General features: G+C 41.2%; 1 protein-coding gene and 3 non-coding genes across 4 annotated transcripts in view; all 4 read left to right on the plus strand.

The window, feature by feature from the left end:
• LOC134331612 (heterogeneous nuclear ribonucleoprotein L-like) overlaps positions 1-27762 on the plus strand; it is a 76546-nt gene that overhangs the window by 44260 nt on the left and 4524 nt on the right. The window contains exons 2-9 of the mRNA XM_063013092.1: positions 2945-3063; positions 8493-8730; positions 10897-10982; positions 12175-12271; positions 12405-12477; positions 22849-22920; positions 24612-24826; positions 26992-27113. Coding sequence (XP_062869162.1) covers positions 2945-3063; positions 8493-8730; positions 10897-10982; positions 12175-12271; positions 12405-12477; positions 22849-22920; positions 24612-24826; positions 26992-27113 — 1022 coding nt within the window. The remainder of the gene's footprint in view (positions 1-2944; positions 3064-8492; positions 8731-10896; positions 10983-12174; positions 12272-12404; positions 12478-22848; positions 22921-24611; positions 24827-26991; positions 27114-27762) is intronic.
• Positions 3118-3210, plus strand: trnai-uau (transfer RNA isoleucine (anticodon UAU)). Its single transcript is given in 2 exon segments — positions 3118-3155; positions 3175-3210. It is a non-coding gene; the product is annotated as a tRNA-Ile (tRNA).
• trnai-uau (transfer RNA isoleucine (anticodon UAU)) lies at positions 3607-3699 on the plus strand. The gene is given in 2 exon segments: positions 3607-3644; positions 3664-3699. It is a non-coding gene; the product is annotated as a tRNA-Ile (tRNA).
• trnai-uau (transfer RNA isoleucine (anticodon UAU)) lies at positions 4096-4188 on the plus strand. The gene is given in 2 exon segments: positions 4096-4133; positions 4153-4188. It is a non-coding gene; the product is annotated as a tRNA-Ile (tRNA).

A 27762-nucleotide genomic window follows, 5' to 3' on the forward strand; every position in this document is an offset into this window, starting at 1 on the left:
ACTGGCTCTTAGTTTGCCCTAGGTCTGAGTATGTGTGTAAATGTGTGTGTTTGATGCCTGTGATTGATTGCTAGGGCGTATTTTCTTTTTGTGCCCAGACCCACAGTGAACTGGACCAGGTTAAATAGTTTAGTAGGAAGAAATATATGAACACATTATTTAAATGATATTTTGTGTAATTGACAAATGCAATCTTGTAGTGCTTGATGAAAAAACTAGTAAAATGGTAAAGTGCAGTGGGTAGTGGGGTGCTGCATAGCTCGAGGGGCTTGGAGACGGGTTTGATCCTTGCTTCCGGTCACTGTTTGTAAGAAGCTGTTCTTGTTTGGTTCTTTCCACCTCTCAGAACATGCCTGTAGGTAGGCTGGCATCACTACATTGCCTCTAGGTACATGTATGTGAGTAATATTGATGCCCTTGTGCCTAGTGTTATGAGTAGCCTGAAGATATCAAGACCCAAATCAGTAGGAGATGATCACTGAAGATAAATTTAGTTTGTGTTTTATCTGATGCCCATGTTTTTCGTTTCTTCCCTACTTGTTTACATAACCAGCTTTGAATCCCAGCAGTCTGCATGCCTAGGTGCTTGGTTTTATACACCTGTGACCATGGAAGTGATTGGAACACCTGAATTCAAATATTTGGATGGGTGAGTGAATACTTTTGGCAATATAGTGTAGCTTGAGGGGCTTGGAGACGGGTTTGATCCTTGCTTCTGGTCACTGTTTGCAAGAAGCTGTTCTAGTTTGGTTCTCTCCACCTCTCAGAACATGCCTGTAGGTAGGCTCGCATCACTGCATTGCCTGTAGGTACGTGTATGTGAGTAATATTGATGCCCTTGTGCCTAGTGTTCTGAGTAGCCTGAAGATACCAAGACCCTAATCAGTAGGAGATGATCACTGAAGATAAAGAATTGGCTGAATGCCTTTTTCCAGAGTTTGGTTTGTGTTTTATCTGATGTCCATGTCCTTCTTTTCTTCCCTACTTGTTTACATAACCAGATACTTTGCATTGCTTGAAAGGCTTCACACAACTGCCTGCACAGTCGTTCTTGCTTTGATCCCACTGCTGTGAGCTCGGCTCAGCTTAAATCCAAAATGTCTTTCCTACATGATGGTATTAAAGTTCTAAGTATTAGAAAGCGCCCGTCCTTAGGCTAGACAAGGCAAAAACTTATGTAAGGGATTTGGCGTGTGCACAGAACTGAATAAACATAAATTCAGCTACTTATGGCTGTAGTCCCCAAAATTCTTGATATTCTTTTGTGCCAAGTTACAACATGAATGGGTAAATGGCTGTAATATGATGTGTTCTTTATTATTTTTTACCTATATAAAGTTACAGGTGAATAAATGTAGGGTAGTAATATAATAAAAAAACAATGATAGAAGCTGACGGTGAGGTAACAGTTGCATCATACAATGTGACTCACCCAGTTATTGTCATTCCATGTCAGGTTTACTGTGAAAAGGAGTTTTTCAACCAATAAAATAAACTAAAATACACTGATCAGCCATAACATTAAAACCATCCTTGTTTCTACACTCACTGTCCATTTTATCAGCTCCACTTACCATATAGAAGCACTTTGTAGTTCTACAATTACTGACTGTAATCCATCTGTTTCTCTACATACTTTTTTAGCCTGCTTTCATGCTGTTCTTTAATGGTCAGGACCCCCACAGGACCATCACAGAGCAGGTATTATTTGGGTGTTGGATTATTCTCAGCCCTGCAGTGACACTGACATGGTGGTGGTGTATTAGTGTGTGTTGTTCTGGTATGAGTGGATCAGACACAGCATTGCTGCTGTTGTTTTTAAATACAATGTCCACTTACTGTCCACTCTATTAGACACTCCTACCTAGTTGGTCCACGTTGTAGATGTAAAGTCAGAGACGATCGCTCATCTATTGCTGCTGTTTGAGTTGGTCATCTTCTAGACCTTCATCAGTGGTCCCAGGACGCTGCCCACAGGGCGCTGTTGGCTGGGTATTTTTGATTGGTGTACTATTCTCATTCCAGCAGTGACAGTGAGGTGTTTAAAAACTCCATCAGCGCTGCTGTGTCTGATCCACTCATACCAGCACAACACACACTAACACACCACCACCATGTCAGTGTCACTGCAGTGCTGAGAATGACCCACCATTCAAATAATACCTGCTCTGTAGTGGTCCTGGGAGAGTCCTGACCATTGAAGAACAGCATGAAAGGGGGTTATCAAAGCATGCAGAGAAACAGATGGACTACAGTCAGTAATTGTAGAACCACAAAGTGCTTCTATATGGTAAGTGGAGCTGATAAAATGTAGAAACAAGGAGGTGGTTTTAATGATATGTCGGTGTATAAAACATAAAATATAATATACCATAATAACTGTGATACTCCTTTATAGCAGCATAAAAGACTAAACTTTAGTTACCTTCCAGATCTTGAAAGCATTTAGTTGCGGTTGTTGCAGTGTTGTCGAGGGCAATTACTTTTTTTGTAAACGGCCAGTTGTTGTTGCATCTGTCCAAAGTTTACCTTCCATTTTTTAAAGAATTTAACATGTTTTACCCTTTTGTTACATGACAGAAATGATAGTTACTCAATACACCACATTAATCAGTTTACAAGTTTACCTTGGACTGTGGGAGAAAACCCACACAGAAAGGACCCAGACCACCCCAAGTAGGGTTTGAACCCAGGACCTTCTTGCTGTGAGGCAACAGTGCTACCCACTGAGCCACTTTGCACAGCAATTACCTGTACTGTATGTAGTAGGGCAGCGGTAACTCAGCAGTTAAGAACTGGACTAGCAACCGATAGGTTTCTGGTTGAAGATCCACCCTTAACTGCTTGGATTGCATTTGATCACATAAATAATTGTTTTTTTTCATAGAGTTATACATTTACTTTAAATTTTCCTGACCTAAACTATTCTATTTTGGGCTTACAGGACAATGGCGATGAGACCCACAGGATTGCCCCCTCCCCCGTGGTGCATGTTCGGGGACTCTGTGAATCGGTGGTGGAAGCAGATCTGGTGGAGGCCTTGGAGAAGTTCGGAAACATCTGGTAAAACTAATATTTTATAAATAGGTACTATATTGGACTATGTGAATGTCAGAAGCTCCAGTGGTGCAATCGGTTAGCACGTGGTACTTATATAGCAGTACTTGTTAAGCAATGCCGAGGTTGTGAGTTCGAGCCTCACCTGGAGCACAGCTTTTAATAGTACAACATTAAGCACGACTCTAATCATGAGGCGATTAGAAGCTTGAACACAAAGCTTTGCTGAAGAATGTAGACTAAATGATTAAATGTCCATTGTTAATGCATATTGAGGTTTATCTGTTGTTAGGTAGAGGTAGCTCAGTGGTTAAGGTACTGCATTAGTAATCAGAGAATTGGCAGTTCAAGCCCCACCGCCACCAAGTTGCCACTGTACAAAGCACATAGAATGGTGGCCTCTCTTTTAGAAAAAAAAATCCTAGTCACCATGTGCTGAAAGGAAAGTTGTCTGGATGGCCAGGTTTTATCCAAAAAAACTGTAAAAAGGGTCTGCCATGAAGTACAAGCTGCTCGGACATGTGTGCTGAATTGAGCTCACATAAAGAAGCTCCAGTGGCGCAATAGGTTAGCGCGCGGTACTTATAAGGCAGTACTTGTTAAGCAATGCCGAGGTTGTGAGTTCGAGCCTCACCTGGAGCACAGCTTTTAATAGTACAACATTAAGCACGACTCTAATCATGAGGCGATTAGAAGCTTGAACACAAAGCTTTGCTGAAGAATGTAGACTAAATGATTAAATGTCCATTGTTAATGCATATTGAGGTTTATCTGTTGTTAGGTAGAGGTAGCTCAGTGGTTAAGGTACTGCACTAGTAATCAGAGAATTGGCAGTTCAAGCCCCACCGCCACCAAGTTGCCACTGTACAAAGCACATAGAGTGGTGGCCTCTCTTTTAGAAAAAAAAGTCCTAGTCACCATGTGCTGAAAGGAAAGTTATCTGGATGGCCAGGTTTTATCCAAAAAAACTGTAAAAAGGATCTGCCATGAAGTACAAGCTGCTCGGACATGTGTGCTGAATTGAGCTCACATAAAGAAGCTCCAGTGGCGCAATCGGTTAGCGCGCGGTACTTATAAGGCAGTACTTGTTAAGCAATGCCGAGGTTGTGAGTTCGAGCCTCACCTGGAGCACAGCTTTTAAGAGTACAACATTAAGCACGACTCTAATCATGAGGCGATTAGAAGCTTGAACACAAAGGTTTGCTTAACAAAATAGACTAAATGCTTAAATGTCCACTGTTAATGCACATTGAGGTTTACTGGTTGTAAGTTAGTGGTAGCTTGAGGGATAAGGAACTGCACTAGTAATCTGAAGGTTGCTAGTTCAAGCCCCACCACCACTGTTGGGTCACTGAGCTTTTGTAAATCACTTTGGATAAAAAGCATTTGTTTAATGCTGTGAATGTAAATAAAGAACAGATTTCACAAATCAGGATTGATGCTTTTTTAAGCAGCACTTCAGTACAAACAACTGACGACAAGTACAAAGTACACAGAGTAGTGGTCTCTTTTAAAAAAAAAAAAAAAAATGAACAAAGACAGCGCTGTCTGAATAGAGTTTTGGTCAGCTCACATAAAGAAGCTCCAGTAGCGTAATCGGTTAGCATGCGGTACTTATATAGCAGTACTTGTTAAGCAATGCCGAGGTTGTGAGTTCGACCTCACCTGGAGCACAGCTTTTAAAAGAAATACATTCAGAAACACTATAATTATGAAGTGATTAGAAGTTATGCATATTGAGGTTTAGCTAATGTAAGGCACTGGTAGTTCAGTGGTTAATGTACAGGCCTGGTAATCAGAAGATTACCGGTTCAAGCCCCACCACTGCCAAGTTGCAACTGGTCCTTGAAATTTTGTAAGTCGCTTTGGATAAAAAGCATTTGTTAAATGCTGCGAATGTAAATGAATGAATGTAAGATTGACCTATTTGGCCAAAATGATCAGAAGTGTAATGCATTTAAACCCAACAACTATGTACCTACTGTTAACATGGTGATTGTAATATTATGATACACTGCAATTAAGATCTGAAAAATATGAGGGATCCTCACTTTTATATTTTGGTTATAAACAGTGAGGGATTATAGCTAATGGTCCGGATTAAGCGTAATTTAATTTCCACCTTTGTGGACGCTCAAAGAAGCTTTAAGGGGAAGAAGATTTTCATGTGATGATGTTGTGAAAGCAGCGGTGCATCAGTGGCTACACGCTCAACCAAAAAGTTGGTACGACGCTGGGAAAAATGCATCGGAAGAAGACCATGTAGAAAAGTGATGTCATTTGTTTTTTTAATTCCTAATAAATAGAGTTAAAAATAGTGCGGAAACTTTTTAAAGGACCTCAAGGACCAATTCGTATTTCATCAGGACATGGTCCAAAAGTGCATTTTGGAATGGTTAAATTAGGCTAAAATGTTTGTAAAGTGACTGACACAAGTATGTGTCCCAATCATTCAAACACACATGAAGAACAATTGTAGAAATCATTAAAATTTGTTATTGACTGTTATAAATTACATGTCCTGTATTAGTAAGCGTTTGACTTCAGCTTTAAGTCCTCTGAGAAGCTGTATCATAAGACACTATAATCTTTCTCCAGCTGCCATCAGATATGCTGAAAAAGGTCAGTGTGGTATAGCGATGGTTGGAGGATATCAGATGGCACGGGATTGGACTTGGTGCTTCTTTCCGGTGCAGCTGAGTGGAAATAGACTAGAACATTAGGATATTTTTAGACCAACAGCAACATCCAAGGACTCTCCGAGAACATCACATGAGAGGCGTGATGTGACATTGCATTAAAGCCATAGTACATCCTTCCCAGAAGTGTATGTTGTGTTAGCTTGGGTAAGATTAAAACATGCCAGTTAAATAGGCCAAGGTTGGAGTGACCGAATTCAATATAGGATAAAGTGTCAGCTGGCAGTGAACAGGGTTAGTCTTGGGTGATACACTTGTGTTAAAAACTGTGGCTAATTAGATTATTTACAGTGTTGATTACGTATTAAATCCACCCTCGTTAACATGACCGAAAGCACCTTGAGTTCTCTTCTAACACAAGCTCACAAAACCAGACTGCAGTATGCTGAATCTCCTAACAAAAATCATCTGTCCACATTGTTTGTCCTTGGTTGCATCTTTCACTTCCATGAGCCTCATGGAAGGGTTTTCTATGGGTGAGGTCATGCTCAGTGCTTGGTCAATAGTTTCAAAAAGATTTTTTGGGGAGCAGTCCACTAGCACACCAGTGCTGATATTCTGAACTCCCTGAGGTCAAAACTCAGCACTGCTACCGGTAGGCTGGGAGCCCCCTAATGGGCATAATTGGCAATTTCAGCAGCAGACAAAAAGTCTGCCGGGTGAGAAAAACTGGACCGAAAAAGTGGGTGGGGACTTCGAAGCTATGCAAGGACTCTGGTTGGTAGCCCGAGGCATCTGTACAGGAAGTGGAGAAGCCTGGAGATCAAAGCAAGGCTCTTCATACAAATTCTGGCCTCAAGCGCAAATTCACTGGAAGTGTGGGCAAGTAAGAAGGGTTAGGGATGCACATGCATCAGAGGGAGCTTGAGGCAAGCAACCCTACTCGGACATGACCGGAGTCTCCAGCAGCGGAAGACAAATTGAATACGCTAACTTGGGAGAAAGTACATAAATAGAATAGCAAAGAAAAAAAAGATTGTTTTGCCGTTTCAGCCTGCGAAAAGCTTTGTAATGAATTGGAATGCCAACAGAGAGCCAGGACCTTACTTGTTAAACATCGATGCCTGATCTCAGTCATTTGTGACTAAATTGAATCCCTTCAATCATGTACAAAATCAAGTACAAACCTATTATAAGTAGGGAGAGACCAAATATGTAATATTGCTTTTTTGACCCTCTTAATCTGGACATGTTCAGTATCATACTCATGTGCTCAAGACACCTAAACTGGCAAAGAAGGGCTGCATACTAGCACATGCTTCCTGTAATAAATTTAAAGCTGCTTCTTTTTACCAGCCATCAGTTGATTCCTGGTCTTTCTTCCCTCAGACATGGCCTTTAAAGAGCATGATTATCTCATCGATCACAGAATTCTGTGTATTAATATACACTGCTTTCAAAAGCCAAAACATGAGCATGTACTTGATATCACATGGAGAAAGTTTGCTTCTGAGAATTATTATACATAAGGGTGACCAATGCAAATTGTATGATCATAACGATTTGATGCAAATCTTTTGATGTGCACCATGCAAAGCAACTTCCTGACCCTTATTTGAAAGTTACAAGGGCAACAAGTACAACAGAGAGGCACTTAAGCTCTGGATGTGTTGTGAGCCTTATGTTATCTCATATTAGCCAATAAAACTTATGCCAAGAGCTCACGGGTGGATGATAGCCACTTGAGACCAGGGAGTTCTACTGACCTAACCGAGCGCCTAACTTTGGCCATGCCTGAGGGAGAGAAGTTTAGATAGAGTTTGTCTCCATTGATGCTGCAACAGCGTCTCCTGCTGTCTGGTCAAGGTGGTAGCATAAGTCATGGAGATCTTTTTGAGAATTCCCAGCTGGCTGGTGTAAAGAACTGTCAGATGGGGGTGGGTGCTAGTCCGTGGCCCTTCTAAGCCACATAGGGGTAAAAAGGAGTTGTTATTGACTAGATTGGGAGAAAAGGGGGAACAAGTGCAAAAGAATTTCCAAAGTGTGTTGGCCCTCCCAGTCTAAAAACCATGGGCATTGCTATTCTATTTTGTCAAAATTTGTGCCCGTTCTTTCAAAAAATGCATTTGTGAGGTTAGGTACTGATGTTGGACAGGAAGGCCAGGGTTCTGTGTAGGCTGCTGGAGTTCCACCCAACCAAACTTGACAAATTATGTAGGGATTCAAAAATTCCACTATTCAAATCGACTTGACATGTAAAATGAATCGATATTCACTTTAAACAGCAGAGGGCACTGGCGCTATACGCCTCGCCTGGTTGACGTCACTGGCGCTATACGCTAAAATTGTTTTGCATAGTTTGTACCTACCTCAGAAATAAAAGGACATTCATTATTTAGATAAATAAAAGATAAGCACAAAAACAGTATTTTTTTTAAAAAGAAATAATAAAAGGAAACTTTGTCATAATTTGTCTTAAATTTCAGTTAAAAAAAATCGGGAAAAAAAGCTTATCATTAACCCAGTATCGTGAATCGCATCGCATCATGGGTAGAGTGTATTGTTACATCCCTAAAATTATGTCTTCATGGAGCAGGAACAGGAATTTACTTTCCCAAACTGTTGCCACAAAGTTAAAAGTTCACCACTGATTGTATATAAGTGATTTTTTGTACCCGTTAGCAGTGATTGTGGCTGAAACACTTGCACTTTTTACTATAACTATATACTTTGGGCCATATAGTGTTTGTTTGTTCACTTGTAAAACCCAGAACTGAGCCACATCTCCTCTTACAGCTATGTGATGATGATGCCATTCAAGAGGCAGGCGCTGGTGGAGTTCGAGGATGTGGAGAGTGCTGACCGCTGCGTGTCTTCTGGTTCCCACGAGGCCGTGTACATTGCGGGACAGCAGGCCTATTTCAACTACTCTACCAGCAAGCGCATCACCCGGCCCACCAACGCCGATGACCCCAACAGTGGAAACAAAGTGCTGCTGCTCTCCATTCAGAACCCACTCTACCCCATCACTACAGTAAGTTCCAGCGACGTCATTCCAGCAGTGTGCTAGGTGCAACCTATTACACAGCGACTGTAATATAACCAATGCAAATTGTATAATCATAACGATCTACTGCACAAATGTGGAATTGTTCTGTTCACTATGCACTAGCAGTAGTGAGTTATACTGTAGTAATAATGTGTAAGGGGGTTGGTTGTGTCTCGCTCCTGGATTGCGATGTGAAGCTCTGAACCTGCAACACCAAAAAAGAACCCAAGTGTAAGATATTTAGCCAAGGTAGAACAAAAAAGGGGACAATCGCAAATAAATAGGGTAGTTAAAATAACGGAAACAAAGCAACAAATGAAAGACACAAAGCATCCGCAGCCCACAATGGAGAAAGTGGATAGAACAAGGATAGCGGGATAACAGTGATAGATCTGGTTGTCACAACATCAAGTGTAGTTTTCACATTGTTCTCTATTTAGTCATATCCAGTTGCTCACTTTTGGGCCCTTTAGCAAGGCCCTTAACCCTGTCTGCTATATGGGTGCCGTACAATAGCTGACCCTGTGCTCTGACCCCAGCTCCCGAAAAAGCTGGGATGTGCGGAAAAATGTCATTGTACTGTACACGTGTATCTGTATTTATAGCAGATAAAGACATTCTATTCTATTCTATCTTCTCACTTCTAGACAGTGATCAGAGGTAAAAATTGAAACTACATTCTTAGGACTCATGCTGTGTGACACCCAATTTACCAGCAGTGGCCTAAATCAAAACAAGACCCTTAAAATGTGCTTCAGACCCCCTTTACTGCAAGTGAAAAGTGAAAGAAAAGAACAAAACAGTGACAGTTCAGTGCATTCTTCTCATTAATGGCTAGTCAGCCGAAAACAGCCGAACTCATTGATCATATTTATGGGAGTTCAGGTTTCAGTCCTGACCTGCAGAACCCCCTGGAGGACTCCCTTATAGATCTGTGTCCTTAGCTGAAACAATTAAGACTAGTAAATGAGTCTGTGTGTGCCACTAGGTTTTGTGGCAGGGCTTAATTACAGGTGAATAGATCCACATTTCAAAGTCACTTAGCTTCTTTAACGAGCTAATGAGTAACTTCCCTGTTTTCTCAACTCAGCTAAACTCAGTAAATAGTGCCTAATGAATTTTACATATATGACAAGCAGCTTTTTATAGACACTAGATGGCCGAATGTATGAGGACACCCCCTTACAATATTGATTTTAGGTGTTTTAGCCATACCACACAGTTAGTTTTGACTTATTGCTTTGTAGCAACAGTTTGTGGAAGGCTCTTTCCTGTTTCAGCATAATGTAAGATCCTGTCAAAGTCATGGTCGAAGGAGTTGGGTATAAAGAAAATCTAATGGCCTGGAGTGGGACATTTGGGCTAAATTGGAAAGTCAATAGTGTACCAGGCCTTCTTGTCCAACTTCAGCGCCTGACCACGCAAATACTGTTTTGACTAAATGGGCAGAAAATCCCACAGACATACTCCAAAAGTCCACAGTTTGGGAATGGAATGTCCAAAAACTAATGGTGAGGTGTCCACATACTTTTTGTCATATAATGTAAACTGACAATATAAAATTAATAGGTTATTAACAGTCCATTATTAAAAAATAATTATAAAGATTGATACTATTAATAATAACAATATTTACCACCACAGTAATAATAATTAATTATTATAATTATAATCATGCCATAATAATTATTATTAATAATAATAACCTCAACAGTCATAATAATTAATATTATTATAATTATAATCATGCCATCATGAATAATAATAACCTCAACAGTAATAATAATTAATGTTATTATAATTATAATCGTAATAATCGTAATCATAATAATTAATAGCAACAACAACAGCAACAATAATAATAATATAAATATATAAATCAGTGCAATAAAATAAAGTAATATTAATCATATTATAAATATTCACTTTGACTTGCTTGTATTTCCTTCGGGTTATCCGGTTTCCTTCAAGCTCTAAAAGATGTTTTTACCTCATCATTATGGGTAATATAGTGTAAATTGAATATAAGTGAAGATTATTTTCATTCAAAATCAATGGTGTGTGTGACTGTACCATATTTCTATCATTATTAAATAAATATTATGTAATGCTGATTCACTGTTCAGTTCACTGTTCTGTTTTACATTACAGGATGTTCTATACACAGTGTGCAACCCGATCGGCAATGTGTTACGGATTGTCATCTTCAAGCGCAATGGAATCCAGGCCATGGTGGAATATCCTTACTGCCTCTTACTTTCTTACTGTTACCTCAGTGCTGCAAATGGATCAGATCCAGTATTTACACTATATGGCCAACAGTATGTTCACGCCTGACCATAAGTTTGTTTACCATCCCACTCCAAAAGCACGGGTATTTATATTTAGTTGCACTCCCCTCTGTCTTTGTAGCAGCCTTTACTCTTCTAGAAGGGCTTTTCATATGGGTTTGGAGTGTGTCTGTGGGATTTGTCCTATTTGTCCATTCAAACACATTTGTGAGGTACCATTTACAGTTCCAATGTAGCCCAAAGGTGTTTATTGGGGTTTAGGGCTCTGTGTGAGCTGTGTGAGTTCCTTGAGTTTTGCTGGAACAGAAAAAGGCCTTCCCCAATCTTTTGCCACAAAATGAAACCATTAGACATCTTTTAGCAATGGGTGTGGCTGAACAGCTAAAATTATTAATTAAAGGGGCTGTCTACATATTTTCAGTGTCCACAGTCACCTAATGCTTTATTAATGTGGTTCAAAAAAGGGGAACCGGCCAAGGCACCTGTTTTAAGTTTTTACAGTAACAGATCACACTGAGAATACAGAAACAGCCACCCATGGACCAGAGTTTCTTTTTAACTGTGGGGAGGGGGGGGAAGGGGGGGTTGTTAGAACTAATTAGATGATACGTTATTTAGGTTTAAATGTTCATGTCTATGGTTCATTTACCAGAGTGAGGAAGATTAAGGCTGCAGGAATATTACCCCTGCGGTCATCATTAACAATCCATTATTCATCTGCTAATGTAAGCATACAGTACTTATTTTCAACCATTACATTTAGTTATTAATACTGAAAGCTGTGTTTCTACTGGTCGGATTAGGAGGATGTTTATGCAGCACAGATTTATTGTTTGCTGTATGTAGGATAAAAGTACCGGTTTAGTGTTAAAACTAGGCAAGTCCCACCAGGCCAACCACCATTGTTTAAACCCGATTAGAGTCTGGGAAATGTCATTAAATATTTGGGCTATTACTATTACACATGCATATTACACAGGAAATGGCTTATTTCACAGCCCAGGGTGCAATGTTCACGACCGTGAATTAGGTAAAGCTTTACGTATGACATGTTTACATCTAACTGTATGATCCTAAATGCCCTGTTGAACCAAAATAATAAAGCATTTGTCATCATTTCCCTTGACCCGCCATCCACATTTGAATCAGTCCAGAATGCCCAGAAGGCCAAAGCGGCCCTGAACGGAGCCGACATATACGCAGGCTGCTGCACCCTGAAAATCGAGTACGCTCGGGTAAATCTGCCGCCCTGTCTCACGCACACACACAAACAAACACACACACATACTGACACTCCTGCACACACTTACACACAGCCTAACACACATGCATCGCCGCTGTGCTCTCTATCTGCCTCCCTCATTCTAGCCCTCACGCCTCAACGTCATCAGAAATGACAACGACAGTTGGGACTACACCAAACCCTTCTTGGTTAGACGAGGTAAGCTATGTGTGTAAACCATGTTTGTAAATGATTCTCTGTCTGTATGTGTGTGTGTTCTGTTTTATTTTTTTATCTCGCCTCAGAGCAAAGATGAAATCAATATACATGACTTTTTATCATTTGTTTTTTGGAAGGCAGTTGGGACAGTGGTAGCCTAGTGGGTAGAGCTTTGGGTTATCAATCAAAAGGTTGAGAGGTCGAACCCCGGCTCTACCGTTCATCCACTGTTGGGCCCTTGAGCAAGGCCTTTAACCCTCTCTGCTCCAGGGGCGCCATACAATAGCTGACCTGTGTTCTGTCCAAGAATTTCGTATTGTACTCCTGATGTTGTATTGTACACTGAGATGTTAAATGAGCAGACAGTGATACTAGTGCTCATTCATTCATTCATTATTATTCACTTTATCCTAGTCTGGGTCATGGTGAGTCCAGCACCTCTGAGAAACACTGGGTACAGTTAAGAAAGCCTAGAAATGACAACAGTCACACATTTACTCAGTCATTTGCTAATGGCATTTTAAAGCCACCAGTTTACCCTCTCTCCCTGTTTTTTATGGTTGGAGGAACCCCGAGTACCAGTGACCGAAATTGAATATCAAACCCAGCTCTCTAGAGTCCATGTTGCTGTGTGCAAATCACTCATCTTCACCACAATTGTTAAAAAGCAAAATTTTGACTGGAAGCAAGCACAAGTACAAACTACTGCTTTACAGCAACATGGTGATGCTGATCACTGTCTGTAGGTTTTATACACCAATCAGACATAACATTAAAACCATCCTTGTTTCTACACTCACTGTCCATTTGATCAGCTCCACTTACCATATAGAAGCACTTTGTAGTTCTACAATTACTGACTGTAGTCCATCTGTTTCTCTACATAATTTTTAGCTTGCTTTCACCCTGTTCTTCAATAGTCAGGACCCCCACAGGGCCACTACAGAGCAGGTATTTTTTAGAGTGGTGGATCATTCTCAGCACTGCAGTGACACTGACATGGTGGTGGTGTGTTAGTGTGTGTTTTGCTGGTATGAGTGGATCAGACACAGCAGCGCTGCTGGACTTTTTAAATACCGTGTCCACTTACTGTCCACTCTATTAGACACTCCTACCTAGTTGGTCCACCTTGTAGATGTAAAGTCAGAGACAATCACTCATCTATTGCTGCTGTTTGAGTTGGTCATCTTCTAGACCTTCATCAGTGGTCACAGGACGCTGCCCACGGGGTGCTGTTGGCTATATATTTTTGGTCGGTGGACTGTTCTCAGTCCAGCAGTGACAGTGAGGTGTTTAAAAACCCCATCAGCATTTCTGTGTCCTATCCACTCATACCAGCACAACACACACTAACACACCACCACCATGTCAGTGTCACTGCAGTGCTGAGAATGATCCACCACCCAAATAATACCTGCTCTGTAGTGGTCCTGGGAAAGTCCTGACCATTGAAGAACATCATGAAAGGGGGCTAACAAAACATGTGAAACAGATGCACTACAGTCAGTAATTGTAGAACTATATCGTAAGTGGAGCTGATAAAATGGACAGTGAGTGTAGAAACAAGGAGGTTGTTTTAATGTTATGGCTGATCTGTGTATAGGTGTCATGGGTGTACTCCTGCGCCCATTTTTTTATTGCGCCCATTTTTTAGCTTGCAGCAAGGGATCTACGACCTGCGACCCTGATTAGCAAAAAGCAGCGGAGAAAAAGTAGTTGGAAGATTAAACCCTGTGTTCACACCAGTCTTTCCACCAGCCAGCAGTGGATTCCTACAGAGGACCACACTACTCTTTACATATTCTACATATTCTTTTGCTGCCTGTATAGATGCCTTAACCAGACAGTTAGAGTAGATGTTGCTGCAATTAGGAGACTATACCCTTATGCCTTTCCTTCCTCAGACACAGCCATTTGTGCCTGTTAGACACCCGACCAAGCTGGTAGCACCACCAAGACTAAAACTCGAGACTCAGGTCTCAAAAGTGCTAGGCTAATGTGATAGACTGCTGCGCCACCCAAGCGCTATCAAGTTATTACATTTTTAAATGAGAGCTGGTAATGCACAGTGACAGTAAGCTGAGAGACTGTTGGAAACAAGACATGGGCAGAGTCCTGATGACATTTTGTTGTGTTTTCCCTCCCAGTCAATTGAGTCTAGTACGCGTCCCATCTGACACACGTGCATTTGTTAACTACTTCTTTTTATGTGCCAGGGGAAGGGTCTGTCAGAGAGCAGTACTGCTTATGGAGAGTCACTCAGTTATTTATGTAGTTGCAGTGGTAATGATGCACCTGATCGCTGAAAATCAAGTTCAAATCTTAGCTGTGCTATAAACTGACCACACAAGACACCATTGGCTGTTTCTTTCCACCAGCAAATGGTGTCTTGTGTGGTCAGTTTATAGCAGTGGTGGGCCAATGCGTTAGACCATTGCATTGAGCACCCAAGACATCATACTAGCACAAACATTTCAGGATGTATGAGAGCATTCCATGAATGATATAAGACATTCTGACAATAAAAAATGGTACTACTCTTTTTGAGGCCTTGGAAATTAATAAACCTATAATCTACTGGTTTTTATTACTTGAACTTAAAGTCATCTGGAACAATTGCAATGGCAAACCTTCACATAGACACAAAAGCTCTCAAATACACACACCACTGACAATGAATCAAGGTCCTTACATAACTGTCCAGACTTGTGGCATCAAAAGGCCTTTTTTAAATCGAAACCTGCAAGCGAGAGCAAAATAAACCACCCTTGTCATTGCAGATCAAAAAGAAACTTGCTTGCTAAGAACTGAAACTGGAGGAATACATCACAGAGGCAGCAAAGCGTGTTATTAGCCAGATTATGGATGGCCTGGGTCACAACACCAAGCCTGCAGCTGCCCCTAACCTCTGCTCACTTTCCGCAAATAGAGACTAACCAGTCTGCGATGTTTAACAATCGATCACCATCTTTTCAATGGGATTCGAAGGTCTGTTTAAGTTTGTTTGTGGTTCTGCCATGTTGGTGATGCAGTACGTGTACGTGCAGTATGCTGTCAGCCCGCGTTATTTTGCTGGAAAGACAAAGGGCTGTGTGTTCAGCAGAGGCCGCCGTGCTGGAATTTGAATGCTAATTGATTCATAGCGTGCAGGACTAAATAAAAGCATATTAATGGAGCTGCCAGGAATAAAAATAAGGGCTTGGTGCATCTCCTTCTTCTTCCTTTCGCTTTTTTTCTTTTTTTGCTTTGCCGTGACATCTGATTCCGTTTTCAGTCAGCATTTTTTGAAATTAGAAATGTCATAAAGTTGTATAAGAGTGGCTCCTTTGAGGCTGGCAAATAATAAATTCCATCTGGTCAGAAGTACCAAGAGAAATCAACCTCAAGGCCATTCGAAAAACCTCCTTTTATTTTCAGTTTGCCCAGGTAATATTATTTCATTAACACAGCCATCATGATTGTCCAGGGATTATACAGGGATTATATTTCACATCTGTGAGTCCCTTTGGATACTTTTCATTTCACTTTAGTGCACCATTACCCCCACAACAGCTGTTTCTCCCCACAACAAGGCCAGCTGGTGCTTGACCATTTTAGAGCCACTGTACCAGATTTAATGGCACTGTTGGATGCTACACTGGCCCGGGTGATAAATGAGCTCATGATACAGCAGGATGGGTAACAGGTATTTTGGGAAACACTCGGTAGTCTTAAATGAGATACACTTGGTAGGAAAAATTATAAAGAGAGAAATAGTGCTATGTACAGAAGCACATCTGCTGGACAGCTAAGGCAGGTAACTATCAGGGTCCTTAAGCATCGAGTGGGATCCTTAGGGCCTGGTCACCTAAATCCATGGAAATAGAGAATGGCAAAATATAAGGAATCATCATAGGAATCATGGGAGTAAAAAAGTCTAACTGTCCTTGCTCTTGGGGTGTAAGAGGGAGTCCTAAGTATCCTACTTTAACTGTGGGACTTCTACAACAGTGATCCCCAACATGGGTCCTTTATTACCTGGCTGCACATCTACATCCCCAAATTAGAAAAAGTTGGGACAGTATGAAAAATGCAAATAAAATAAAAATGCAGTGTCCCTTACATTTACTTTGACTTTTATTTGATTGCAGACAGTTTGAACCCAAGATATTTCATTTTTTGTCTGCTCAACTTCATTTTGTTTGTTAATTAACCTCCATTCCTGCATTTTAGGCCTGCAACACTTAAAAAAAAAAAGAAGTTGGCACAGGGGCAATTTAGAGCTAGTAATGGGGTGACAAAAACTAAATAATGATGTGATTTCAAACAGGTGATTTCAACAGGTGATTGTAATCATGGTTTGGTCCAAAAGCAGAATCCAGGAAAGGCTTTGATGAGCAAAGATGATCAGAGGATCTCCAGTTTGTCAACAAATGTGTGAGAAAATGGTTGAAATGTTTAAAAACAATGAACCTCACTGAAAGATTGGAAGGGATTTGCATATTTCTCCCTCTACAGTGCATAATATCATTAAACCGTTCAAGGAATCAGGAGGAATATCAGTGAGTAAAGGCCAAAGCGCAAGCTTAAGCTGAACACCCGTGATCTTCAATCCCTCAGACGGCACTGCATCAAGAACCGCCACTCAACAATAGCTGATATAACCACATGGGCGAGGGATTACTTTGGCAAACCTTTGTCAGGCACTACAATACAGAGTTACATGCACAAATGCCACTTAAAACTTTACTGTGCAAAAAAGAAGCCTTATGTTAACCATGTCCAGAAGCGGCGTCGACTTCTCTGGGCTTGGAGGCATCTAGGATGGACCATCACACAGTGGAAACGTGTATTGTGGTCAGATGAATGAGCATTCCAGGTCTTTTTTGGAAAAAATGGACGCCGTGTGCTCCGGACCAAAGACGAAAAGGACCATCCAGACTGTTATCAGCAACAAGTCCAAATGCCAGGGTCTGTCATGGTATGGGGCTGTGTCAGTGCCCTTGGCAAAGGTCATTTACACTTCTGTGATGGCAGCATTAATGCAGAAAAGTACATTGAGATCTTAGAGCAACATATTCTGCTTTCAAGATGTCATCTTTTTCAGGGACATCCATGCATTTTTCAACAAGACAATGCAAAACCACCTGCTGCACACATTACAAAGCCATGGCTGCGGAAGAACAGGGTTCGGGTACTGGACTGGCCTGCCAAAAAGAACAATGGTCTTGCCAAGGTGGGAAAAAACCCAAACTGTCACTTTATGCTGAGAGGAAGTTCATCCAGATGGTCATTCTGAACCACCAAAATGAATTAGAAGCTGCTGAAACATGAGTGTCACCATTTCCAAAGCCAAACAAGATTTGCATGGCAATTGGCTTAGAGTGGAAAAAAAACCCTCCTGCTCCTATTCTTTTGTCCATGTGATCAGCCAAAACCTTCAGTCGAACTTTAAGTTGCCCATTTTAAAGCAGGAGATTCGTACAGGCCTAGCAGCTTCTAAACCCACCGCACCGTAAATCTAAAGAAAACCTTTTCAGAAGAGTGAAGACAGAAGGGAAGGTTGATGTAAACATTCCAGGCATCAAAAATGTCAGATAGTCCCCGTGTCCGTTCCTTTATGAATCACTTCTCTCAGCATGAAAAAACAAGAAGCAAAAGCTCTGAAACGTGCAGTGTGAAGGTCACCTCCAGCTTTAATTCCCCCCTGATTCCTGTGTGTAAAATAGAGAGCATTAGTGGCCGCGGGTTCCCAGCGCTAACCGCTCATTTTGTAGCAATTAGCATTACCCTGCATGACTTCTCCCTGTAGATTTAGAAGAGAACAGAAACAAAGAGAGATAGGAAAGAAGGAGTGAGATGCTCCTTTCTCCCTCAGTTCTGCTTCTGACAGTTTTGAGGAAAGATGTCTGAAGTTTTCATGCTTTAGCTTACTTTGAAGATACGAAACTCTGGTTGGCGTGTTGCATCATCGTGAGAGGCTCATTTCATTTTTCTGTGTCAAGTCGGTGCTGAATAACAAGTAACTGAGATTGTAGATGACAAGTTTTTTCCTGCATTGATGGAAGAAATGCTCAGACGAGTCTGGTTGATCTAACTATAGAATTTTTTATTTCATGTCGTTTTTACCTGTCGTTTTCCGTGCTGTTGGATTTTCTGTGGTTTGAAAAATAGCTGTTGTTCTTATTTTGCTTTGCCCTTTCAACAAACTCTCAAAATTGATGGAACACATTTATTTTCTGAGCCTGGCTTTCTGAGCACAGCTGGATTCTCAGCTCTGTGTATCTGTGGTCCATCACCAGCAGCACAGCTGGTTGTAAATATATTTTTATTGCATGTTTCAGCATTGATGGCCTTTTATGCCAACCCCATCACATCATACAACTGATCATATCACCTGTATATGAGCCTCTTGGTCATCCAATCTCAAAACCATGGGCAGATGGTCTTTTCCTGTGTTATGGGCTGTGGGGGGAACTCCCTACATATGTAACCATATGCCAATGCTTTTGGCCCTTACCATGTATAGGTTTTAATAGACTACCTTTCAGTAATTTACTGGGATTTTTGTCGGGGAGAAGTGTAATTTTTTTTATTGGGTGGATAAAGATTTACTGAGCACAGCTGGATTCTCAGCTCAGTGTATCTGTGGTCCATCACCAGCAGCACAGCTGGTTATAAATATATTTTTATTGTATGTTTCAGCTCATAATTACATGTAGCTCCAGTACACTTTAAATGCGTTATACATATTTTATGTTCTCCTCACTTTTCTGAAGCTCTACAATACAAACCATGACCAAAAGTATGTAGACAACTGATTATAACACCTATATGAGCCTCTTATTAACATTTTCCTGTCTTACGACCTGTGGGGGGAACTCCCTACATATTTATCAAAAGACTACCTTTCAGTAATTTACTGGGATTTCTGTAGGGAAGGGGCATACATTTTTTATTGGATGGATAAAAGTTAATATGGAGGTCTTTGGAACTCCAGTTTGGAAGATACTTCGATTTCCTGACACCTTTCCATTGCCAGCAGGATTCACTCTGTAATGCTCCCAGATTTAAGTGAATGTTGACTGTAACTTAAGTTGCCTTGCCTTGCATTTTGTGTCCAGGTGGCTCCAGACCCTGATCAGGACAAAGCGATTAGAGAAAAATGAATAAATTAATGAATAATAAAAAAAAAATTACAGTATAAGATGATGAATGTATGGGCAACAAAGTGGCACAGCTGGAGGAGTGATTGGGCACAGCAACATGTGTCCTGGAGATTTTGGCTTAATCCTAATATTCTGTCCTTTTCGGATTCCTTCTAACTATCAGAAACATTCAGACGGTGGATTGGCTGCTCTAAATAGTCCTTCTATTGAGGAAATGTGCAACTGAACCACTGCAACCTTAACCAAGATGTTGGAGTGGTTAGCACAAATGTTTAAACTAATCAATTAAAAGAAATGTAATTTGACTGAAGGGGCAGGAACTGGAAGGATCAGGACTGCACAGCCACAGGGTCCTGGGGAGCTTGGTCCGCTGGCTCATATCTGGTCTGCTGCCCTGTATGGACTGGCACCTTGTCCACCTGACCATGTGTTCATGCCGTGCACCCAGTGTTTGTTTGTAGGCTCAACTTTGGCTCTAATCAGGAACAAGATGATTGAATGAATTTTTTCCACTTAGAAAAAGCTAATGTGACTTAGCGTAACACAACTAATTGACTTCCTAAGCTAATTAGCAAACCCTAATGTGTTGGTATGCCAATTTTAGCACATCAAGAGCTCGATAATGAGCTGATAAGGTACAACAGATGTGTGGATGGGGTGAAAACACAAACATTTGCACCAGTGGGACTTCAGCAGTAGAACTGGAAAACACCTCAGTGAAATGAAAATGTTTTGCTGGTTTTAATTTGGCTCAATACGATTAAAGGGAAGGTCATAAAGAGCCAGACGTCTGGAGACCACTTGATTTAAAAAATTGGTAGTCAAATAAATGCAGGATAAATTCCTTATGAATATTTTACCATTAAACACAGTAAAATTACAGAGTATGTATCATAGCCATCTGTATAGTCAAATAAATGTGGACACTTCACCACATCTCAAAGCTGAACTTCTTGTTTCAAAACCATGGACGTTCATATGGAGTTGCCCCTTTGTTTGCATTCCTCCATTATTCCAGAAAGGTCTTTCACAAGAGTTTGGAGTAAGTCAGTGTGAATTTGTCTCTATTCAGTCAAAAAAAGCATTTGTGTGGTCAGGCATTTGTTAGACTGTCCAACGGTGGATTCTTTCACATACAGAGGACCTGCTGTACTTCCTGTACTGATCTGCTGCTCCTGTTGGCACCCAAACTTAGTATTTAGGAGGGGTATTCATATACTTTTGGCAATGTAGTGTATTTCTTTCTTAGAACTCTGCACAGGTGGTGCTCAGGTGGTGCAGCGGTAAAACACGCTAGCACACCAGAGCTGACTTCTCGAACTCGTCGGTTTGAATCTCAGCTCTGCCACCTGGCAGGCTGGGCGCCTACACGAATGATTGGCTGTTGTTCAAGGGGGTTGCCGGAGGAGATTCCTCTGCTGGCTGATTGAGGGCGCCTGCACAGAGTCGAGGGATATTGAGGATCAGGGTGTGTCTCTCAGTACACAAAACTGATCCACGTATGAACTCACCTCGTGGAGGTGAAACGATGCAGTCGGCTACTGCACACATGTCGGAGTTAGTCACGGCTCTCCTCAGTCAGAGTGAAGGTCAACATCGCTAGAGAGGAAGCATAATGCCAGCTGACAGCTCAAAACTGAACTGCTAGCATATCTGTCTCAAGCTGGATAGACAAATTTAGGCCACAAATTTACAGTGGTTTCGAAACTCAGCTTAGCTGAATTATTTTCAACCTCGACTTGACCACAGTGTTATTTTCACATAGCCTTTGCAACCGGCACAGTCGACGTTCTCTCTCTCTCTCTCGAAATAAAAATGAAAGGGCCCATATGCAAAACCACAAAACTGTTTGTAGTATTTAATATATAATAATAATTTTATATTAAAATAGGTGCGTAACTGACACAGTTGGCTGTGTCTGAGGAAGGGAGGGTCAGATGGTGTTTTTCCAAATTGTTTTTTATTTATTTATTAGGATTTTAGCGTCATATTTTACACACTTGGTTACATTCATGACAGGACAGGTAGTTACTCGTTACACAAGATTTATCAGTTCACAAGTTTGTCCAACACAGTTGGACAATGTATCTCCAATTCACCTCACTTGCATGTCTTTGATGATCTAGTCTTTTACCCTCCTGGCAGACTTTGAATGGCCAATTTAGTCTTCTGCAGGCATTGCCAATTATGCCTTCTAGGGGGCGCCCAGCTGACCGGTAAGAGAGCTGAGGTTCGAACTCGGGAGTGACTGATACAGTTAGAGCGATTAAGTGTTAAGGGCCTTGCTCAGGGACCCAGTGACAACTTTGTTTGGCACCGGTGAGGCTTGAACTGGCAACTTTCTTACTGATGGTCCAGTACCCTAATCACTGAGCTTTACACGACCCAGGCAACACAAAAAATGCATCTCTGTACATTCTGGTTCCACTGTGGTTTACAAGATGTAACACCAAGCCTCCACAAGGGGGCACTCGTGTACAAATTAATTTAATTTGTAGTACAGTGAAGTAGACACAGTCCAAGGATACAAATCTGTTAGAACAAAGGTTAGTACATGTTATTGTAAGTGCTTAGGAAAGAGGTGGGTCTTTTGTTCAGGGTGCATTCCTGCCGTGTGCCCGGTGTGCCCAGTGTGTCCTGTGTGTCCAGTGCCAGGCTCACGACCACCATGACCAGGATAAAGCATTTACAAAATACGAATGATGAATGAATAATAATAATAATCACAGTGCACTGGCACATGTAGTTAAGTGTTCAGCTAAATCACAGAACCTTAAAATCTCAGGATATTTTGCAGTGAGTGCAGAAAAATCATTGCTGCCATTTAGTCATCAAATGTTTTTAAGGCTCATAAAAGCTCATTTTTGTGGGTATTCCCTAGCAGCTGCCAGACACTACATCACAGGATTCATTACTGCAATGTTATCATAACAAGCAATCTGGATCTACTTCAATCCAAACTGACAAATCAGATCTGATCACGTGTAATTTGAAATGTGGACACAACTGGATTTGAGAAATAAATAGATTTGCCCTGCAGTCTGAACACCAGCAGGCTGATTTCTTTTCTTTATAGTTCCTGTCTTGGTAATTTATATGCTTCAGTTTTCTGTTTTTTCCCCTGGTTTTGATTGTATGGCTGATCTATGTGTGAGTGTGTGTGTACTTGTTTGACTTCAGATGTCCATCACGTTTCTTCTGTGAATGTGTGCTCTGATTACAGAACGTGTTAAAGGTCGACAGCGGCAGGCCATTCTGGGGGAGCATCCGTCTTCCTACAGCGACAACGGATACGGTCAGTCTCTATCTCTGTCACACATAATTTATTTATTTATTAAGATTTTAATGTCATGTTTTACACTTTGGTTACATTCATGACAGAAACGGTAGTTACTCATTACACAAGATTCATCAGTTCACAAGTTCAATGTCAAACACAGTCATGGACAATTTTGTATCTCCAGTTCACCTGACTGCATGTTTTTGGACTGTGGGAGGAAATCAGAGCTTCTGGAGGAAACCCACACAGACACTGGGAGAACATGCAAACTCCACACAGAAAGGACCCTGGACCGTCCCACCTGGGGATCAAATCTAAGTAGTGCGTTTGAATAATCTGACTTTTAAGTAGTCAGTAGTAGACTTATTAGAATCCTCTCTACTCTACTATGTAGGCACTAAGAGAGCAAGGTAGTTCACTAGGTTTTCGAACACACCCAGGATGTCAGAGGATGACCTGAAAACAGCGGGAACAACAGTTACACAGTAATTTTTAAATATTATACTGCACTGCAATCACCGCTGTTCTTCCGACACTTTGCTAAAAAGGAAAATCCAAATTTGCACCCAAGATTACATTCAGGTGCTTGGGTGGCGCTGTGATCTAACACGCTAGCACACCACTGCGGAGTGTTTGAACTTGCAAGTTTGAATCCGAGCATGGCATGAATGACTGACCTGGCACAAACAAAATTGGTCATGTTTGAAGATTGGACAGGGTCTCTTTGCGATCATGTGATCATAAAAAAATAAGCATAGTTGGCAAGTAAACATCTCCACTAAAGATGAGTATGTTTTTTTCTCTAGGAAATAATTTTAATAATAATTCCTGTAATTTTAAGGGAGTTTTTCCTTGTCACTGTCGCCCTCGGCTTGCTCAATAGGGGTTTTGGGTCTGTTGTTCCTGGATTCTGTAAAGTTGCTTTGAGACAATGTCCATTGTAAAAAGCGCTATATGAATAAATTTGACTTGACTTGACTAAATCTTATTATGATATGACCTATGTGCTTATGAACCTTAATGATGATTTTTTTGTTATAGGAGTAAATGTCTTTTGATATTGCAAAAAAAATATGCACTTGATTGTTCTGTACATTTAAACACACACACACAATGATGTTTAAATCTGTTTTTTGGGAAAACCACAAAAGCTCTCCAGTACAACAATCTTTGCACAAAAATCATGAAGCTAAAGTAGTTTTGACAGCTTTGTGGTGGCCCAGCAACCAGCTAAGACACTTAATTTGACATGTGTATATGTGACTGTATGTACATACAGTACATGCGTGACTGTGTGTATAAAAAAATCAAGATTTTTCCCCCCTCCCGTTTTATTCTGTCACTCAGCAGCTGTTTCTAGGTTTAGATTATTAGGAATGCCAGGCAGAAAAGTGGGAGGTGGGAGAGACGGATGTAGGGAGGAAGGAAAGGAGAGTTGGAGGATAGATGAAGGAGAAAGATGATGTGATGTGTATAGGAATGGCGGAATGAGACGCCATCCTGCTCAGCACAGTGTAATTAGCGACACCTCGGCGAACCGAGGTGCATCAGACTAGAAAATAGTGTGTAATGTCTCTCACTCGTTCTGTCTTTTCCTTTTTGTATTCCTGAAGCATTGCACCAGAATCTAAACTGCTGCAACTGACAGGTCCTCCTTTCACTGTTTCAACCCCCCCTTTTCTTCCTTCACCTCCATGACTCTCCAGGGTCACACTGCCCCCTGCTGCCTCTGCCCAGCAATACCAGGTTTAAGAGGAGCTCCCACGACATTCCTGATGTGGTGGCGTACCCTCTGCCCCAGACCTCCTCCTACGTCGGCCACTCCTCCAGCTCAGTTGCCATGGTGAGCGGCCTGCATTCCGACAAGATGAACTGCACCCGCATCTTCAACCTCTTCTGTCTCTATGGTAACATTGAGAAGGTAAGCGAGTCTAGAGAGGAACACTGTAGCAGTGTTTTGTCACATGGTGTTGTGTCAGGTTTCCCTTTTAGAAGTGGAGCTGAAAGTAGGCTCTCCAGAAATTGACTACTAGTTGCTGTAAAGTAAAGCTATGAGCCATAATGAATTGCACCGGGATCGCGACCGCATCTGAGGAGGGTATATTTGCCTGCCCTTTGCCCGCTATGACGTGCGCACAGTCCCTTGACCCCTTCTTGTTCCCCCATACTTGGGTGCGTCTTGCACACGAAGAGTCACGCACCGATCTCCATGTTCCTCCACTTCTGTAGAGACGCCTCGGGCTGCTAACCAGGGTCCTTGCACAGTGTTTGAATACCCCACGCACTTACTTGTGTGGTCTTTCCCACCCAGCAGACTGATGGGCGATTTTGTGTGCTACAGGCACTACCAATTTATTTTTTTGAGCAATTGAGGGTCAAGAGCCTTGCTCATGGGTCCAACAGTGGCAACTTGCTTGAACTGGCAACCTTTTGCAAAAAAAGGTGGACAAAACAGCATTTTTTGCTAATTGTTGTTGACTGTGCCAAGTTTGGATAATATAAAGGTTCAGGTTCACAATAATGGGCAACATCTAGAAGCACCATGCAGATGATGCATGGTACGGCTCAGAAACAAATCCCACTGGTCTGTCTAAACTGGCATATACACCGATCAGCCATAAGATTAAAACCACCTACTTGTTTCTACACTCATTGTCCATTTTATCAGCTCCACTTACCATATAGAAGCACTTTGTGGTTCTACAGTTACTGACTGTAATCCATCTGTTTCTCTGCATACTTTTTTACCTGCTGTTCTTTAATGGTCATGACTCTCCCAGGACCACTACAGAGTAGGTATTATTTGGGTGGTGGATTATTCTCAACACTGCAGTGACACTGACATGGTGGTGGTGTGTTAGTGTGTGTGTGGGCAGCATCCTGTGACCACTGATGAAGGTCTAGAAGATGACCAACTCAAACAGCAGCAATAGATGAGCGATCGTCTCTGACTTTACATCTACAAGGTGCACCAACTAGGTAGGAGTGTCTAATAGAGTGGACAGTAAGTGGACACAGTATTTAAAAACTCCAGCAGCGCTGCTGTGTCTGATCCACTTATACCAGCACAACACACACTAACACACCACCACCATGTCATTGTCACTGCAGTGCTGAGAATCATCCACCACCTAAATAATACCTGCTCTGTGGTGGTCCTGTGGGAGTCCTGACCATTGAAGAACAGGGTGAAAGCAGGTAAAAAGTATGTAGAGAAACAGATGGACTACAGTCAGTAATTGTAGAACTACTTCTATATGTTAAGTAGAGCTGATAAAATGGACAGTGAGTGTAGAAACAAGGAGGTGGTTTTAATGTTATGGCTGATCGGTGTACACTGTTCTTTTGTATATGTGTAATTAAATATGTACATTTACAGCATTTAGCAGGAGCTTTTATCCAAAGCGACTTACAATTGTGAGTAAATACAATTAAGCAATTAAGGGTTAGGGCCTTGCTCAGGGCCCAACAGTGGCAACATGTTGGTCTTGATGGCCTTGAACCAGAAACCTCCTGATTACTAGTCCAGTACCACAACCATAACAAATAAATACAATAAGAACAAAGAAAATGTGTTTTTATTCAGTAGGTAAAAAAGAGAGTTCTAGGTGGTAAAATCTCCCCTGTCACACTAGACTGCTGAAATAAATAGCTGTCATCTACATTCTAAAAATCTGGAAGACACACGGCCCTCTGATATCCCTGCATTAAAAGAAAGAAAACTATTCATGACCAAGTACAGTTTTTATTAGCATTTTTTTCTTTTCCCTCCACTTAGTTCCACTATGGCTTGTATCAAGGTTCCGGCCATGGACAGTCACAGACTATCACAAAAGCAGACCAATCTCTTTTTTCTTCTGTTTTTTTTTTTTCTTTTAACGGTCACAGTAGCATTAAATTGGTCTAAGAAATAAAATATCACAGCAAACAGATTTTAAACCAGATTTTTTTGTGGTTAAGCAGTTTGGATGGTTAGAAGTACAGAAGTTCTCTGAAGGTGGGGGGACACCCCATGACCCATGTCTAGGAAATAGGATTTGTGTTTGTAGAGAAGACTATGGCTAATAGGGTTTATTTTTTATACAGGTAAAATTCATGAAAAGTGTACCTGGCACAGCGCTGGTGGAGATGGGTGATGAGTATGCAGTGGATCGTGCTATTACACACCTTAACAGTATCAAGGTCTTCAGCAAGAGGCTTAACGTATGGTACAGACACTTTTACTACCTACAAAACACCATGTTTAAGCCAAATCAATTAGACACTGGAACATTATGCGATTTGAGTGACTATAAGCTTGTATTTTGTTGTCAGCCTTGGCCAAACTTTGTTAAACCATGTCTTTATGGATCTCACTTTGAGACTAGTGCCACAGTAAGGCGGAAAGGAAAAAGACCCTTCCCCAAACTGTTGTTACAATGCTGGAAGCATATAATTCTTTTTATGTGATTGATTTACACACCTGTTAGCAATGGGTGTGACTAAAGCGTCTAAACTCAATAATTAGAAAGTGTCCACATACTTTTGACCTGACTCATATTTGTTTTTTACCAGAATGAAGCAGCATATAAATCAGCTATTAAAGTCAGTAGTCTTTCCAATAGGTCTTAGTTATTATGAGCAATTTGGTTACAATTTAGTTTTTTGATTAATGGTTTTAAATTGATTTTGGATGCTGCTGAATTATGTCTGCATATCTGGCAACCCTGATCACACCAGCACTTAAAAGTTAGAAGTTGAAAGAGAAGCTTAGGAAATATTGATGCAATTTTAAAAATCAGGACTCGCCATTAAGGTGGCGCAGCGGTAAAGTACGCTAGCGCACCCCGAGTTGGGGATTCGAATACATCGTATCGA

This window comes from Trichomycterus rosablanca, chromosome 17, assembly GCF_030014385.1.
Source record: "Trichomycterus rosablanca isolate fTriRos1 chromosome 17, fTriRos1.hap1, whole genome shotgun sequence".
NCBI lineage: Eukaryota > Metazoa > Chordata > Actinopteri > Siluriformes > Trichomycteridae > Trichomycterus > Trichomycterus rosablanca.